This window comes from Dipodomys merriami, unplaced genomic scaffold (assembly GCF_024711535.1).
Source record: "Dipodomys merriami isolate MVZ:Mamm:240054 unplaced genomic scaffold, mDipMer1.0.p SCAF_703, whole genome shotgun sequence".
Lineage (NCBI taxonomy): Eukaryota > Metazoa > Chordata > Mammalia > Rodentia > Heteromyidae > Dipodomys > Dipodomys merriami.
Window position 1 is genome coordinate 165,203 of NW_027206295.1, and position 16,185 is coordinate 181,387.

General features: G+C 46.5%; 1 protein-coding gene across 7 annotated transcripts in view; it reads left to right on the plus strand.

The window, feature by feature from the left end:
• LOC138817905 (chromatin remodeling regulator CECR2-like) overlaps positions 1-16,185 on the plus strand; it is a 129,298-nt gene that overhangs the window by 100,911 nt on the left and 12,202 nt on the right. For all 7 annotated transcript variants that reach the window (XM_070008677.1, XM_070008679.1, XM_070008678.1 and 4 more), the window contains 7 exons: positions 800-849; positions 2,001-2,170; positions 6,996-7,079; positions 12,436-12,589; positions 14,439-14,568; positions 15,220-15,257; positions 15,346-15,437. In XM_070008677.1, the coding sequence (XP_069864778.1) occupies positions 800-849; positions 2,001-2,170; positions 6,996-7,079; positions 12,436-12,589; positions 14,439-14,568; positions 15,220-15,257; positions 15,346-15,437 (718 nt within the window). The remainder of the gene's footprint in view (positions 1-799; positions 850-2,000; positions 2,171-6,995; positions 7,080-12,435; positions 12,590-14,438; positions 14,569-15,219; positions 15,258-15,345; positions 15,438-16,185) is intronic.

Consider the following 16,185-nt stretch of genomic DNA (forward strand, 5'->3'; position numbering starts at 1 on the left):
TCCTGGTGCATTTCTTATCTTAATAACTTTGCAGCTGGAGCAGTGTTTAAATATTTTAAAGTTTTGGGTTGGAGGTATGGCTCAATTGGTAGAACACCAGACAATGAGCAAAACCTCAGGTACTGAATTCACATCCCAGTCTCTCAACAAAAAAAAAAAAAAAGAAAAAAAATTTAATGCCAATTTTAGATTTTATTTAAGTTATAATATGTAAATTTACTAGCCACATACAGGTTTTAATAGCTACAAATAGTTCCATTTCAGACTTACAGCAAACTATCCTGTTATGAATGCTTACAAAAAAACAAAGAACCCAGAGTTCCTTCTTGTCTTCGGGATGTGGTTAGCCATTGTGATACGATGTTGTGTATTTTGTAATTTAATCCGATGTGCCTGGTGAGTTAGGAACTATTAACAGCCCCCATTTCAGGAAAGTTAGTTTTCCTGAGGGAGGTCCCATGCTGACAGATCTTGAGAAGAGGCAGTCCAGCTTCCCAGCCCAGGTTCATAGCCTTTGTTGTAGATAAGGTTAGGGTAGCCCTGAACTGGGGAGGGGAACGTGGAGTGCCAGGGCTCTCTGGACACAGCTGTTAACAACGCTTCGTAGGTTAATGTTTCCCTGCGTCCGTATTGAGGCTGCGGCACCTGTGTCCCTGCACTGCCGCTGAGCAGCTGCCCCTCACGGGCACTCCTTTCCCTTCCTATATGGAGTCCACATGCCGGGGAAAGTATCAAGCAATTTTGCACTTGCCTTTTTAAAACATTTTTTAATATGCCACATCATTTTCCTATGTTTCAGTGAAAAGCAAGAAGAAAACTCCTTAGCCTCTGAGACACAGACAAGAAACGGTAATGACCCTTGTGGGTGTTAAGACTCCCCCTGATTCATGTCTGTTATGATAGTGATTCTTTTTTAATCATGCAGAGATCTTCCCTCCCTCCCTCCCTCCTCCTCCCCCTCCCTCCTTCTCCCCCACCCCCAGTTTTGTTCATCATTTTTCGTCATGTTCCCATCTCCCCCAGTCCGCGCAGTTTAATGCCAGCACTAGGCTACTCACAAGTGTCCAGGAACCTCACATGTGGTGAACAAGAAGCTTCTCTGTAACGTCAGTGTTTTATGACATACTGCTTTCCTACTTAGATTTTAACTCTGTTATCCAACTAGCATAAATTTTGGGTGGGAAATTGCTTACAATATCACAATATAAATGATGTGAAAGCATAAACTTCTGCAAAAGCTCAAACTCACACTTTTTAAAAAGAAAAGTAAACACATTTAAGCATTTCTTGGATATTAAGCTCATTAAAGCCACAATATTTAGGTTTGTGTTTTCTCTACACATTGTTTTAGTTGTACGCAATAACAGGAAGGTAAAAAGTATACATTATCATCTGGGCCTGGTGATACATGTGTACACACACGCACGCGTGCACACACGCGCGCACGGGCACGCACACACACACACACACACACACACACACACACACACACACACACACACACACACACACACACACACACACACACACACACACACACACACACACACACACAATCCCAGCACTTGGGAGGCTAAGGATCTCAGAAGCTCAAGAGCAGCCTCAAGATCTCACCTCAAAAAATAAGAGAACAAAACATGTGGGGTATGTGTGTCAGTGTCTTACACCTGTAATTCTAGCTGCTCAGGAAGCTGAGATCTGAGGATCTTAGTTGAAAGTTAGTATGGTCAGGAAAGCCCGTGAGCCTCTTATATCCAATTAACCACCAAAAAGCTGGAAGTGGAGCTGTATCTCAAGTAGTAGAGCACTAGCTTTGAGGGAAAGAGAAAAAGCTCAGGGACAGAGCCCAGCCTCTGAATGCATATCCCAGGATGGCTACTCCCCCGCCCTGCCCTTCTCCCTCTCCCTCTCTTTCTCTGTTCTCTACTGTCTCCTTTTAGTCATGACCCCGCAGGGTAGTAAGTAGGAAATCATGACAGTGAACCACCCTTGATTTTTAGGGGCCCACAGACCTGGTCAAGGCTCATGGTGGCTTCTGTGCCAGACGGAAGAGGAGTGGAGACAGGTCACCGAGAGTTTCCGAGAGCGGTCCTCCCTCCGAGAGCGGCAGCTCTACAAGCTCCTCAGTGAGGACTTTCTGCCTGAGATCTGCAACATGATCGCCCAGAAGGTATGTCTTCCTAGGGACAGCGATAGGCCTGTGGACACACACCCGGAACCGGAGGAGACACGAGCTGTCTTCTCAGAGAAGGCTGGGGTGATGCTCTTGCCTTCACGAGGGCCCGCGTTCCTGTCCCTCACCAGGACGCTGAATGCCTTTTCACAGCAAGATGAGTGGAAAGAGAAATGTGGGTGAATACTCAATCTGTATGCATGAAAATGGAACCAAGAAACTTGACGGGCAGGGGCCGGATAGTTTTTTTTTTGGGGGGGGATGATAGAAGGGGGTGGCTGTTTAAGATGTATCATATACATAAATGCACATGTTACATTGAAACTCTCTTATACAACTGTTGAACATAATTAAAAGAATTTTTTAATAAAAGGGCTGGGGAACTGGGCGCCAGTGGCTCAGGCCTATAATCCTAGCTACTCAGGAGGCTGAGATCTGAGGATCATGATTTGAAGCCAGCCTGGAGCAGGAAAGTCCCCATGAGACTCTTATCTCCAATTAACCACTCAAAAACCGTAAGTGGCGCTGTGGCTTATACAGTGCTTGTCTTGAGCACAAAGAGGCTCAGAGACAGCTCCCAGGCCCTGAATTCAAGCCTCAAAAAAGGGGAGCCTGGGGGCTGGGAAGGTGGCTTAGTGGTAGAGTGCTCGCCTAGCATGCATGAAGCCCTGAGTTCAATTCCTCAGTACCACATACTGAAAAAGCTAGCAGTGGCATTATGGCTCAAGTAGTAGAGCTAACCTTGAGCAAATGAAGCTCCGCAACAGTGCCCAGGCCCTGAGTTCAAGCCCCAGGATTGGCCAAAAAAAAAAAAAAAAAATACTTTGTTTTAGAGGGAGGAAGCCTGGCACTGGTGTCTTAGGCCTATAATCCTAGCTACACAGAAGGTTGAGATCTGAGGAGCGAGGTTTGAAGCCAGTCCATGACACACTTATTTTCAGTAAACTACTTAGAAAAAGCCAGAAGTGCCACTGTGGCTCAAGTGGTAAAGAAAGCAAAAGATACTCTCCTGGACAGTGCCCAGGCCCTGAGTTCAGGTCCCAGTACTGGCACCAAAAAAAGAAAAAAAGAAGGAAGAGGTAAAATAATGAATAGATGCTTCTAAAAGTCTTGCCTGTGAAATTAAGATAAAATGGTAAAAGATGATTGGATTTCAAATGAAGAGGTGTTAACTTTTGTCTAAAAAGAGGAAATTGGAAAAGCAGATGCAAGTTTAATAGGTGTTTATGTGAACAAATTGCAGAAACCTTCCCTCCATAGGGTCTTACAGCCTATGATTAGCGAGTAATAACTATTTGAAAAGTACATAATTTCAAAATTCTTTGTTTTATTTGACTGTGGGTCTCTCCCCCACCCCGTCCATTTTTCTTTTATCTAAGACCTAATTTAAATGATGCTTTCACTCATTGGCTGGTGCTCTACCAACTGAGCCATCCCCCCCCCCCGTGTGTGTGTGTGTGTGTGTGTGTGTGTGAGCGCGCGCGCGCGCGTGTGTGTGTGTGCGCGCGTGTGCACACGCACATGCACATATATATATATATATGATGGTCCTGGTGCTTGAACTCAGGGCCCAAGTGCTGTCCCTGATGTTTTTTTGTTCAAGGCTAATGCTCTACTACTTTGAGCCACAGTTCTACTTCTGGCTTTTTGGTGGTGAAATAAAGATGGAGAGTCTCAAGAGACTTTCTGGCCTGGACTAGCTTGGAACCATGATCCTCAGATCTCAGCCTCTTGAGCAGCTCAGATTATAGGTGTGAGCCACCGTCTCTTGGCTCTGTGTTGCAACAATGAAAAATGTCTGTCAGATGTAGCAGTTGAAACATTAGCAGAAAAGAATATGATGCTCACATTAGACAACATTAAACTAACATTTTAAACAGTGCAAAGGGGAGGCAGGCACAGACGGGGTTCCTGGTAAAGGGTTTATGCAGGTAGTAGTGTGAAGAACTGGGAGCTTTTCTTCAGATACACCTGAATCATGGTTCCACCCTATTCTGTTGATCCCTTGGAGAAGATAGGTCATATTTCTGAGATTCTTGTCCGTTTGCCACCTGCAGTGTGCTGTCTTCATAGGAAGTCTGGTGGGTATTACACAAAAGAACTTACGTTAGTGTACATAGCACTTAGGAGGCATGGGGTCTCGTGCATTGTTTGATGATGATGATGGGTACCTAATGAAGAATCTCAATTGGAAAGTAAGCCCACATTTCTTAATAAAATAAAGACAGAAGATTTGATACATCTCTGGAGGTATGTTAGTAAACTGGAGAGAATTAAGGAGGTGAGGCCTTTGAGCATATAAAAATGTTAGTGGCCGAAGCCGGGCGCTGGTGGCTCACGCCTGTAATCCTAGCTACTCAGGAGGCTGAGATCTGAGGATCGCGGTTCAAAGCCAGCCCGGGCAGGAGAGACCGTGAGACTCCTATCTCCAATAAACCACCAGAAAACTGTGAGTGGCGCTGTAGCTCAAGTGGTAGAGCGCTCGCCTTGAGCTGAAGAGCTGAGGGACAGCGCCCAGGCCCAGAGTTCAAGCCCCACGACCGACCAAAAAAAAAAAATGTTAGTGGCCGAGAGCTGGTGGCTCACGCCCTGTAATCCTAGCTACTCAGGAGGCTGAGAACTGAGGATCACAGTTCAAAGCCAGCCCGGGCAGGAAAGTCCATGAGACTCTTATCTCCAATAAACCACTAGAAAACCGGAAGTGGCGCTGTGGCTCAAGCGGTAGAGTGCTCGCCTTGAGCTGAAGAGCTGAGGGACAGCGCCCAGGCCCAGAATTCAAGCCCCAGGACTGACCAAAAAAAAAAAAAAGTGATACAAAAAGTAGTATTTAGTCTAAAAGTTGTGTTTGGGACAGCTCTTAAACATTAGACCCTTAAAGAAGACTGTGTACACAAAAGGTGACAGTATTGTATGTCAGGACACTCGTCTGTGCCGGGAACAGGATGGTCTTCCTTAGTCACTCTCCTGTGATGTCACAGTGTTGGAGTGAAACTGCTGTTGGCTTTTTGTGCTATTAGCATGGTAAATCGATGAGATTTTCCTTTGGAAAGTTCTGTGCTAAGTCTGTGTTTAAAGTTTAAGAGATCTTCTCTTAATGTCTTGAACCTTATAAACTGCTGGGGTAGCTTTTGCGGAAAAGGAAGAAGGTCACAACACTTTGGATCTTGTGATTGAATTTACACAGGACACCCCCTCCCCCCCAGAAAAGGTGTCCAAACTGCTGACCCTTTCCCTTTGCAGTGTGCCTAAACCATATGAACTATTCCTTACTGTTACTCTGTTGTTTGATGACTTACATCATTATAACTTGAGGAAGTCTTGAGAATTCTTGAAAGGAAGATCAGGATTCCAGAGTGTGTTCTGTATTTGTTGCATTCGTGGAAGTTGTTGGACTATCTGACTGAAGGCTCTTGTCTAGCAGGCTACAAGGTGGTGCCGTGGGCTCATCCACCAGAACCCCACAGGCTGCATGCACCTGCTAATACAGTGTCAGCTAGAGTGGACGCCTAGGTGTAGATCATCTCCGAAGCTCCTCCTTTGAGATTTCCCAGAGTGGTCGCTTTCGGGCTGCTCAGTTTTCTCAGTGTTCTCCGCAGATGAGCTTTCTGATGTCTCCTTGCTGCGTCTTCTTCCCACGTTTACTCATTCTGGGCTCTGCTTGGGCAGCTGCCCTCCCTCACTTCTTCCCACTGCCGCTGACTGCTGACTGACCTTTAAAAAGGCTTTCTGCCTCCAGCTGCCTTTTTTTTTTTTTTTTTCTGATGCTGGTCCTGGAGCTTGAACTCAGGGCCTGAGCACTGTCTGTCCCTGACTTGTTTTGTTTTGTTTTGTTTTGTGTTTTGCTCAAGACTAGCATTCTGCCACTTGAGCCATAGCTCTGCTTCTGGCTTTTTGGTAGTTTATTTTGGAGATGAGAGTCTCATGGACTTTGCTGTCAGGACTGGCTTCAAACTACAGTCCTCAGATCTTAGCCTCCTGAGAAGCTAGGATTGTAGGCATGAGCCACTAGTGTCCAGCTTCTTAACTGCTGTTACTGTGGTAAGACAGAGCTTTACCATTTGTGTAAATTTGGGTAAGGTACCCAGAGCTGGCCTTGAACTTGGAGTCTAGACATGTACTGGTTTTTTTTTTTTGGTCGTGGGCCTTGAATCCAGGACCTGGGCACTGTCCCCAAGCTCCTCTACTCAAGGCTAGTGCTCTACCGCTTTGAGCCACAGCGCCACTTCGAGGTTTTGATAGGGACTTTTCTGTCTAGCCTGTTTGTATCTGCAGTCCTCACATCTCAGCCTCCAGAGTAGCTAGGATCAGGCATGAGCCATCAGTGCTCAGCGGAAAAATGTTCTTAATATTAATTTTTTTCTTTGGTAAAGGTTGTCATGGGAAATTCTTGGCTGTTTTGTTTAATATACTGAGCTGGTTATGTTAATGTGCACCCTCATCCTAACTACTGGCCGGAGCATAAGGAGAGCAGGATTATGGTCCATGCCTGTCCCCTCACAAAAAGGAAGACCTTATCTCAAAAATAGCCAGCACAAAAAATGCAAGAGGCATGGCTCTAGTGGTAAAGAACCTGCTTACCAAGCTGAAGATCCTGAGCTCAAATCAGTACCACCGAGAGTGATAGTAGCAATTTATTGGCTTAGAACCTGGCATAGCTAAATACTTGTTGTCCTGATCGTCTTACAGATAGATCGTCACCGTTGGCGATTTCCTCTGTGCCTCCGTGGTTCTTTTTCTACCGGTGGCAATGGTGGTGGCAGCGGCAGTGGCTGAGAGCACCCTAATCTGTCTATCCCTTTCTTTTCCTCACTTCTAACTATAGGGAAAACGTCCACAGCGCACAAAGGCAGAGTTGCAGCCTAGGTGGATGTCAGACCACCTGTCCATGGACTCCGTCAGACCAGAGGTGAGTGTGTGTGCAAGCAGAGAGACAGAGAAAGGGCAGCTCCCTTTCACCTAGCTTTTGTTTTCACTTCCTTATTTTTCTTCATTTAAGTCTCAAAAACTTTATTAAGGATTTTTGCATGTAAGGCCCATTTCTGTAAAGAGAATATGGAAATAAATCGTTATATCATAGTCTCATCTCCTTGAGTGATAGGTACATCCACACGTATACTCTAATATAGATCAGAGTGGCTAAGTTGTAAAATAGAGGTAAAAAGTTTATGAATGCAAAGCAAAGAAGGAAGGATTTGGGCAGTGTTTGGCCTGGGGTTGGGGGTACCTTGGATTCTGGTAGTTGGCGGGGAGTGTGGTAGAGCTGAGCGCAGTCTCTCCGTGGCAAGGAAGCACACAGCATGGTAGAGAGCCGTGTGTGGTGCATGCAGCTGGGCAGGTACGATACTGGTAGTTACAGTGCAGATTACGGCTCTCCAGAGTCTCCTGTTTATATCTTCAGTAGGCACAGAAGCAAGTTGCCATTTGCTTTTGGAAGAATGCTCTCTGCTCACTCCATATACAGTAAATGCTTTTTGGGGGGTGGAACTCTGGACCTGTGCATTGTCCTTGAGCCCTTGAGCTCAAGGCAAGCACTCTACCACCTAAGCCACAGCACCACTTCTGGTTTTCTGGTGGTCTATTGCAGATAAGAGTTTCATGGACTTTCCTGCCTGGGCTGGCTTTGAACCACAATCCTCAGGTCTCAGCCTCCTGAGTAGGATTATAGCCATGAGCCACTGGTGCCCAGCCTAAGTAAATGCTTTTATAAGAAAAAACTGGTGGTACTAAATAGTAGTTACAGCAAGAGGAAGTAGAATTTTTGCTGTTTGAAATATCTAGAATGGAAGAGATGACCTTTGGGGAGAAATTGTTTCCTTAGAGAATGGTAGGAATGGAAGAAGCTAGTGAATAAATAGAAGTAGGCCAGTGAATAAAGGAATGTCTTGATTGGTCACCATTCACCAACCTTTTGGGAAATTGAGCCAGTGAAAGAAAATGAAAAGTAAAGAAAGCTGGTGTTGTAGTAGATGTCTGTCAGAGCCAGAGGCAAGACAATCCTGAGTTGGAAGCCAGGATCGCCTACAGAGAACCAACCAGTCTTATTTCAAACAATAGTAGAAAGGAGAGTGCACAGTTGGTCCCTATTTGGTACAGTATGGGCCTGAAATGGCTGTGAATTGGAATAGGATGGATATGCTGTCTCTCTGCTGAGATGAATTGCCCAAGTGACAAGGCCTTGTCAGAAAGTCTGTTGCTCACATTTCCCCTAAGACATAAGGGCTTAGATAAACAAAGACAGTTCTCTTGAAACGCAGGAAATTTTTTGTGTTTATAATCAGTCATATGAGTAGAAGGCGTATCAGATGGGAGTCTGAAGGACATTGTTAGCTGAAGAAAATGGGTAAGAAATGGGTATTACTAAGAAAGTTTCCAAGCACCATCCAGGACTAAGGAGTTGTATGGTTCTGTGTTTTCCTTTCATGATATAACCTTTGAGGTGTGAAATGACTTTGATCTAGCGCCACACTGTGGGGAGAGAAACTTCTGATCTTTTCATTCACTGAGATTGACCAAGTGGAGAGGTGACTGGGAAAGGATTTAGGTGGCTGGTGCAGCTCTAGGAGAGCAGAGCAGGGGGATGTGAGCTGAAGAGGCTGAGAAGGCCATTGCTTCTCAGCCCGCTTCTTGTTCCCAGGAGACTGCCCGTCTAACTGCCTTTGTGTTGGCCATCCTGCAGGGCCTGCTTTCCACCTCCTCGTTTCCTCTTCCCATCAGGGCCACTGGCTTGTGAAGGGCCAGTGGCACCAGCCCGAGTTCTCAGGCGTGTTTCTTTTGCTAGGTCCTCCCTTTCCCCCTTTCCCTCGATAGTCAACACCTCCTTGAACACTGCTATGGGGGCAGCTGTTTGTTCAATTTGCCCATAACCTAAGTACCCTGGAAGATTCTGCTGCAAGCAGACGTTGAGCATCAGACAGCGACATTTCTTCTATTTTGGTAGGGTTTATTTTTAAAATTCTGCTATTTAGCTTGAAATACAGGAACCACAGTATGTAGGAACACAAACAATACTTGAGTATCTGTTTAAGAATCAGATGTTTTGGAGAAATCTTAATGATAACATGAGCTTCCAGAGCAGATAAATTTTCAGGCCTTTTAAGCACATAGGCATTGACCACCCAGGGACTACACTGCCTCAGAAGATCTTTTAATGTGACTCCTACAGGGAAGATCAGTGAAGGGGCATGGTCTCCCTGAGCCTGAGGATTAGGGGTGCTGAGTGGGGGTGGAGGGAGGTGGGAAGCGGGGAGGAGTCTCGGTGTCCTGGCTGCCCAGTGGACCAGCAGGGTATCTTGCAGTGAGGAGCCAGCACTGCATTAACCTGACAGAGGTTTTAGTTCACAGTCGTTTAGAGGGTTCCACAATGATGTTTCTAATTAGCCTCTCATTAACACACCCTCTTGATTCTAGAAGGACTTTTTCTTTCTTTTTTTTTTTTTTTTGGGTCCGGTCGTGGGGCCTGAACTCAGGGCCTGGGTGCTGTCCCTCAGCTCTTCAGCTCAAGGCTAGTGCTCTACCACTTGAGCCATAGCGCCACTTCCGGCTTTTTTCTTTTTGCCTGTGTGGTGCTGAGGAATCGAACCCAGGGCCTCGAGCATGCAAGGCACGCGCTCTACCACTGAGCCACCTTCCCAGCCCCTAGAAGGACTTTTTCTTATAGAGCATTTAAACACCAATCCCTGTTCCATTTGCAACCGGCTTTTTACATGGGACCATTACATATTACTTCATACATACCCTTTTTAAATGATAACCTAGCCGGGCTGCCTCTTAATCGAAGAACATTCATTAAATAGAAGTAAAAAAATTCTGGTTTGCTATGGTATGGTATAGTGACTGCAGCTAGGGTTTGTATATCATATACGGTCAAAAAGAATTTTTTTTGCTTTTGCTATTGGCCATGAATGATAAATGTCTAAGAAGATAGTTACATTTAACCTGATGACAGAATATATCTACGTATACTAAAACATCACATAGCACCTTGTTGTTATGTATGTTTTTGTGACTACACTGAGAATTGAACCCAGAGCCTTTGAGGCAACCACCCTATCACCAAATGCATCTAGAGTCCTTCCTTGCCATTCTCCCCCTCCTTTTGTCAGTCATGGGACTTGAACTCTGGGCCTGGACACTGTCCTTCAGCTTTTCAGCTCTTCCACTTTGAGCTATAGCACCACTTCTGGTTTTTGGTTAATTGGAAATAAGAGTCTCATGGGTTGGAAGTGGCGCTGTAGCTCAAGTGGTAGAGCGCTCGCCTTGAGCTGAAGAGCTGAGGGACAGCGCCTAGGCCCAGAGTTCAAGCCCCACGACCGACAAAAAAAAAAAAAAAAAAAGAGTCTCATGGGTGCTAGGCGCCGGTGGCTCACACCTGTCATCCTAGCTACTCAGGAGGCTGAGATCTGAGGATTGTGGTTCAAAGCCAGCCCAGGTAGGAACGTCCCTGAGACTCTTATCTCCAGTTAACCACCAGAAACCCAGAAGTGGCACTGTGGCACTGTGGTAGCCTTCAGCTGAAGAGCTGAGGGACAGTGCCCAGGCCCTGAGTTCAAGCCCCAGGACTGACAAAGAAAAAAGAAAACTTAGAATATCAAAAAACTTTGTAATATATAATTGAGGAATCATTGCCATTTACAGCTACCCATTTGCTTCAGACCCTTTTTGGATGCATTTATTACAAACAGATCTCAGTGAACATTTCTGTACCCTGTGTGGTTTATTATCTTCTGTGAGTTGCATATTTGTTTTCAAGTGGGGGTCTGTTAAGAGTTCTTTACATATTTGCAGTGTCTCTTTGTTTTTGTTGCAAAAAGTGTGCGTTGCTGCGGTGTGGCCTGAGTGTCTGTCCTCCTGTCCACCCTCGGCACCTGAGCGTGGCTAGGTGCATGTGGAACGCTTCGGGGCAATTCTTTTGTTTGTTTGGAGATTAGGTCTTGAGTGGTATTTTTTCTGTTCATAAGTGATTGATTTGCATTTCCTCAGGAAAGAAGCTTATCTTGGGGGATAGCTGGGTAGAGTGGTTGTATAGCATTCCGGAGCCCCTTGACCCAGGCTGGGTCCCCAGAACCAGAAACGACCCGAAACAAATGCTCGTTCTGTTTCGTATACACTGTAATGGTAAAGGAAGAAGGGAAGAATATCTCACAGATATTTCAGAATATTTGTGGCGACAAATGTACACATACATTGTAAGTTATTTAAATAAATTGTGGTCATTTAAGATGTCCAGTTTTTTTCTCTTACTTTTGTGTCCAGTATGAAACTGGTGTTCTTGTTTATGTGTGGTTCTGGGGTCAAACCCAGGACCTTCCTGCATTAGGCAAGGGGTCATTTGTTTTGTTAGAACGAAGTAACTCCATTGACAAAGCTGTTTTCCTCTTTGTCACTTTCATTTGATGTCTTACATTGTCTGGGAATCACTGTACAGCTGTCTTGCTTTGGTCTCTGTGATCTGGTGTATGATACGTATTCAGGCTGGGATACAGGATTGCTGGTGGGATGCTGGGAAGAGGCTCACTGGCGTTTATTTAGGAGGGCGATGGCGTCTCCCAGGTGACTGTCCTTTGCCAAGTGTAGAAGCACGCCAGTTCCTAATCATCATCTCCCTGCCTGGGTTGTAGGGAGATGGTGGTTTCAGGACTTTGTTCTGTGCAGCCTGCTTACGAGTACAATGTTATGTGTACAGTCAGTGATAGTTTTTAATTTTTATTCCTCTCTGTTTATTCTAGAGTTTTACTTTGCAAGCTCTTCTAACATCAGGGTTAAAGTGGTAAAGTGACTTTGAGAAATCTACTTCTAAACTTGCTTTAACCACAAAAAACAACCCCCTTACCCCCAAAACAAACCAGGCTGGGCACCGGTGGCTCACGCCTGTTATCCTAGCTACTCAGGAGGCTGAGATCTGAGGATCATGTTTCAAAGCCAGCTCAGGCAGAAAAGTCCGTGAGGCTCTATCTCCAATTAACCAACCACTAGAAAACTGGAAGTGGTGCTGTGTTTCATGTAGTAGAGTGCTTGCCTTGAGCTAAAGAGCTCAGGGACAGCGCCCAGGCCCAGAGTTCAAGCCCATGACCAACAAAGAAAAAAAAATCAGTGGTTTCCTTGTTAAATACAATTTGTTTAAATGGCATTGCCATTATTTGCCCTTTGAAGTCCTCCCCTGTGTACATTAACTAGTCAGTGCAGGATGTTGAAGTCAATAACTTGGATCTTCACTCTGCTTCGCATTTGGTCCATTGACTCTACACCACCTTGGCTCCTCACAGGGGACTCCTGTACTTGCCAGGATAGAGAAACAGAAGCGCAAGGAGGAGGAAGAAGAGCGTCAGATTCTTCTCGCTGTGCAGAAGAAGGAGCAGGAGCAGATGTTAAAGGAGGAGAGGAAGCGGGAATTAGAGGAAAAAGTCAAGGCAGTGGAAGGTATGTGAGCCTTCCTGCCCTGTCATGAGACGCATCCGCGTGAGGTGAGGCCACCCACATCCAGGTGGAGATGAAGCCAGGAGTTCATGGCTCATCTGAGCTTTTGCTGATCAGACTCGTGCTGTCATACACATACATGAAAAAGCCGAAAATGCTGAAGTACTGATCATAATTTGTTCCATACTTTTTGGGGCGGGCGGGCGGGCAGGACGAGAGGTTGACCTCAGGGCCTCACACTTTCCAGGCAGGTGTGTTTGCATGTGTGTTAATCTTTGAGTCACTGTGATTTCAGGCTAGTGGGTGCTTAATTAGAGATAAGAATCTCACGGGGGCCCAAGAAGGTGGCTCAGTGGTAGAGCACTTGCCTTGCATGCATGAGGCCCTGGGTTCCATTCCTTAGCACCACATACACAGAAAAAGCCGGAAGTGGCACTGTGGCTCAAGTGGTAGAGCACTAGCCTTGAGCTGAAGAGCTGAGGTGAGGGACAGCGCCCAGGCCCAGAGTTCAAGCCCCATGACTGGGGGAAGGGGGGGGGGGATCTCACAGACTTTCCTACCTGGGCTGGCTTCAAACCACAGTTCTCAGATTTCAGCCTCCTGGGTCGCTAGGATTATAGGTGTGAGCCACTGGCACCCGGCTGCTTTAATTATTTTAGCCACAGTCCTCCTAGCTGTACCTGCTGTGTGGCTGGAATGACTGGTGCACACAACTACGGTGAGCTTGTTTGTTGAGATGAGGACTTTCACCTTAGTTGGCCTCAAACACAGTCCTCCTGAACCCCACTTTCCAAGTAGCTAGGATTACAGGCTTGAGCTCCCTCCTCCTCCCAGAAATGTAGTTATTGCCTTTGGACATTACATAAGTCTCTGTTCCTAAGTACCAGGATTGGAATTGAGCAGATAAGCAGCCCTGATCTGTTGGAACATCTTTTTGTATCCCATTGTTTCATAGACTCCATGTCTAAGGCTCCTGAAATGCAGTGTACACAGGAACAGCTAGAATTGTTGGGGGAGGCATTTCCTCTTCACACGAATTGGCTTCTTTACTAGTGCCAGTCGAACCAGGGTTCTACTTATAATCAGCAGAGTTGTTTATGACAACCTGGGGTATTGGTAGAACTAGCTAGCCTCTGGGGGTGCCAAGAGTTCTGGGGTTAGAATGTAGTGTAGAAGACTCTTCAGTACAACACTGTAGCCCCTTGGATCCTTTTACTTGACATCCACAGTCACCATGTGCAGAAAAAGTGCTGGTACAGGTATGGGTCTCACCACAGGGGGGAATGCCTGCTCACCCCTCACCCAGTCAAGCTTGCTCAGGGGAACGTACAAGTCCCCGGCCAGTGGCGCAGCTCCCAGCCCACAAAGGTTTGCCGCGCAGCCCTGTGCCTGTCGCCCCAAGACAACCACAGACAGGCGAGATTGGTATGTCTGCCCTGCCCGGCCCTTCCCTTTTGTTTTCCAAAGTTAAATGACCTGCAATTTATTTGGCCAAGTAGGGAGTAAGTCAGGCCTCAGTTGATTGATAAAGGGAACCATGCAAGAGTTTTCTTTACAGTGACAGTTTTGTCTGAGCAACCATTCTGTGCCAGCACCGTTCAGAATTCAGTAATGACACAATAAATCACTTTGTGGTGCTTCCATTAGGGTGGTAAGAAGATGGAGAATGATTAATGTCAGGTATCACTGGTGCTGATAAGCTTTCTGAAGGAAAGGAAGGCAAGTTTGTGTAAGGAGTGACGCGTTCAGAGTGACATGTGCAAAGGATTATGCTGAGCTTCTCCAAGGGGAGCTGGCTGGAGGAGCAGGGTTGCAAGCACAGTGCTCACCATCACGTCCGTGTTCCCTCTAGATCGTGCCAAGAGGAGAAAGCTCAGGGAAGAACGGGCATGGCTACTGGCTCAAGGCAAGGAGCTTCCCCCCGAACTGTCCCATCTGGACCCCAGCTCTCCCATGAGGGAGGAGAAGAAGCCTAAGGACCTGTGAGTAATAATGGCAGCAGGCCTTGTCACAGACCTGTCTGTGGGAGCGTGGAGGGACCGCAAAGAACAGGAGTGGGTGTTAAACCCACGGAGCCCCCCCCGCCCCCCGCATCGCCCACGCGCACACAGATCCCCTGCCCTGCTCTGCCACAAGCACAGGGACCCTCCTCGACAAAGCTCTGTTACTAAAGACATTAGAATCGGATTACTTCTAAGAATCTGATTATTTTGAAAGTACAGAGAACATCTTTTTAGTTTAGAAGAGTGGGGATTTTTTATTTTGGGGGGGGTTAGCCTCTCCTCGCAGTATCTTTCCATAACCTTCTGGCTTGGAACTTGAGATCCTTCTGCCGCAGCCTCCTGAAGGCTGGTATCACAGCGTTCCCCACCATGCTCAGCAAACAGCTTAACTGCTTCTGTTTTCACTTCCAACCAAGCAGGATGGCACGTGTGTGGAACTCCAGCACTAGGGAGACTGAGGCAGGAGAATTGGTCATTCAAAGCCTGCTAACCTCCTGTCCCCACGGAAGTGAGAAAGGAATGTGCTGATGAGTCACTTGAATTAGTGTAGAGATGGGGAAATCTGATGATCTCTCTATTGCTAAGAGATGATGGTGAATTAGTGCTAATGTGTTGTTTTACAATTCACAGCTTTGAGTTAGATGACGACTTCACTGCCATGTACAAAGGTGAGGACCCATCCTCCATACCCAGGCTCTGATTCTGAGAACCTCCTGTGTGAGTGCTCATGGATTGCTTTTCTCTTGTTTCTTTCAGTTCTAGATGTGGTTAAGGCCCACAAGGATTCCTGGCCCTTCCTGGAACCTGTAGATGAATCGTATGCCCCTAACTATTACCAGATTATTAAGGTATGTTTGAAATCTTCATTTAGTATCTGTATTTTGCTGCAATTTTCTTTTGCTTATCTATCATTCTCCCTCTCCCCCTTCTTCTCCCCCTCCCCCTCCCTTTTCCCCTCCCCTCCCCCTCCCTCTCCCTCTCCCCCCCCTCTCCCCCCTCTCCCCCATCGTGCTTGCATTCTCTTTAACCCCGCCCCTTCTGTTATTTGTCTCTTTCCTTTCCCCCTCCCTCCCTCCGTGCCTCCTTTCCTCTTTCCCTCCCTCCTTTTCTTCTGGGGTTTGAACTTGCTCTCTCACTTAAATGTCTTTGCTCAAACCTGGAGCTCCACCACTTGAGCCATGCCCTCCATTTCTGGGTAACTAGAGATAGGAGTCTCTAGGGTTTGTCTGTCTGTGCTGGCTTTGAGCCTTGATCACTTAGATGAAAGCCTGCTGAGTAGCTAGGATCACAAGTGTGAGTCACTCCTGGTAATGGTACTGGGGATTAGACTTGGTAGGCAGGCCCTCTACCACTCGAGCCACACACACCTATGCTCCTCGAGTTCATTTTGTTATAATTTTCTCTTCCCTCCTGGTGGTACTGGGGTTTGAACTGGGTGTCTCGTTCATGTGGCTTGCTTGCTTGCTAGGTTGGTGCTCTGCCACTCTCATCAGTTTTTTGTCTTTTTGTTACTGGGGGTGGTCATTGTGGAGCTTGAAGTCAGGACCTAGGCACCATCCCTGAGCTCTTTTGCTCAAGGCTAGTGCTCTAACCACT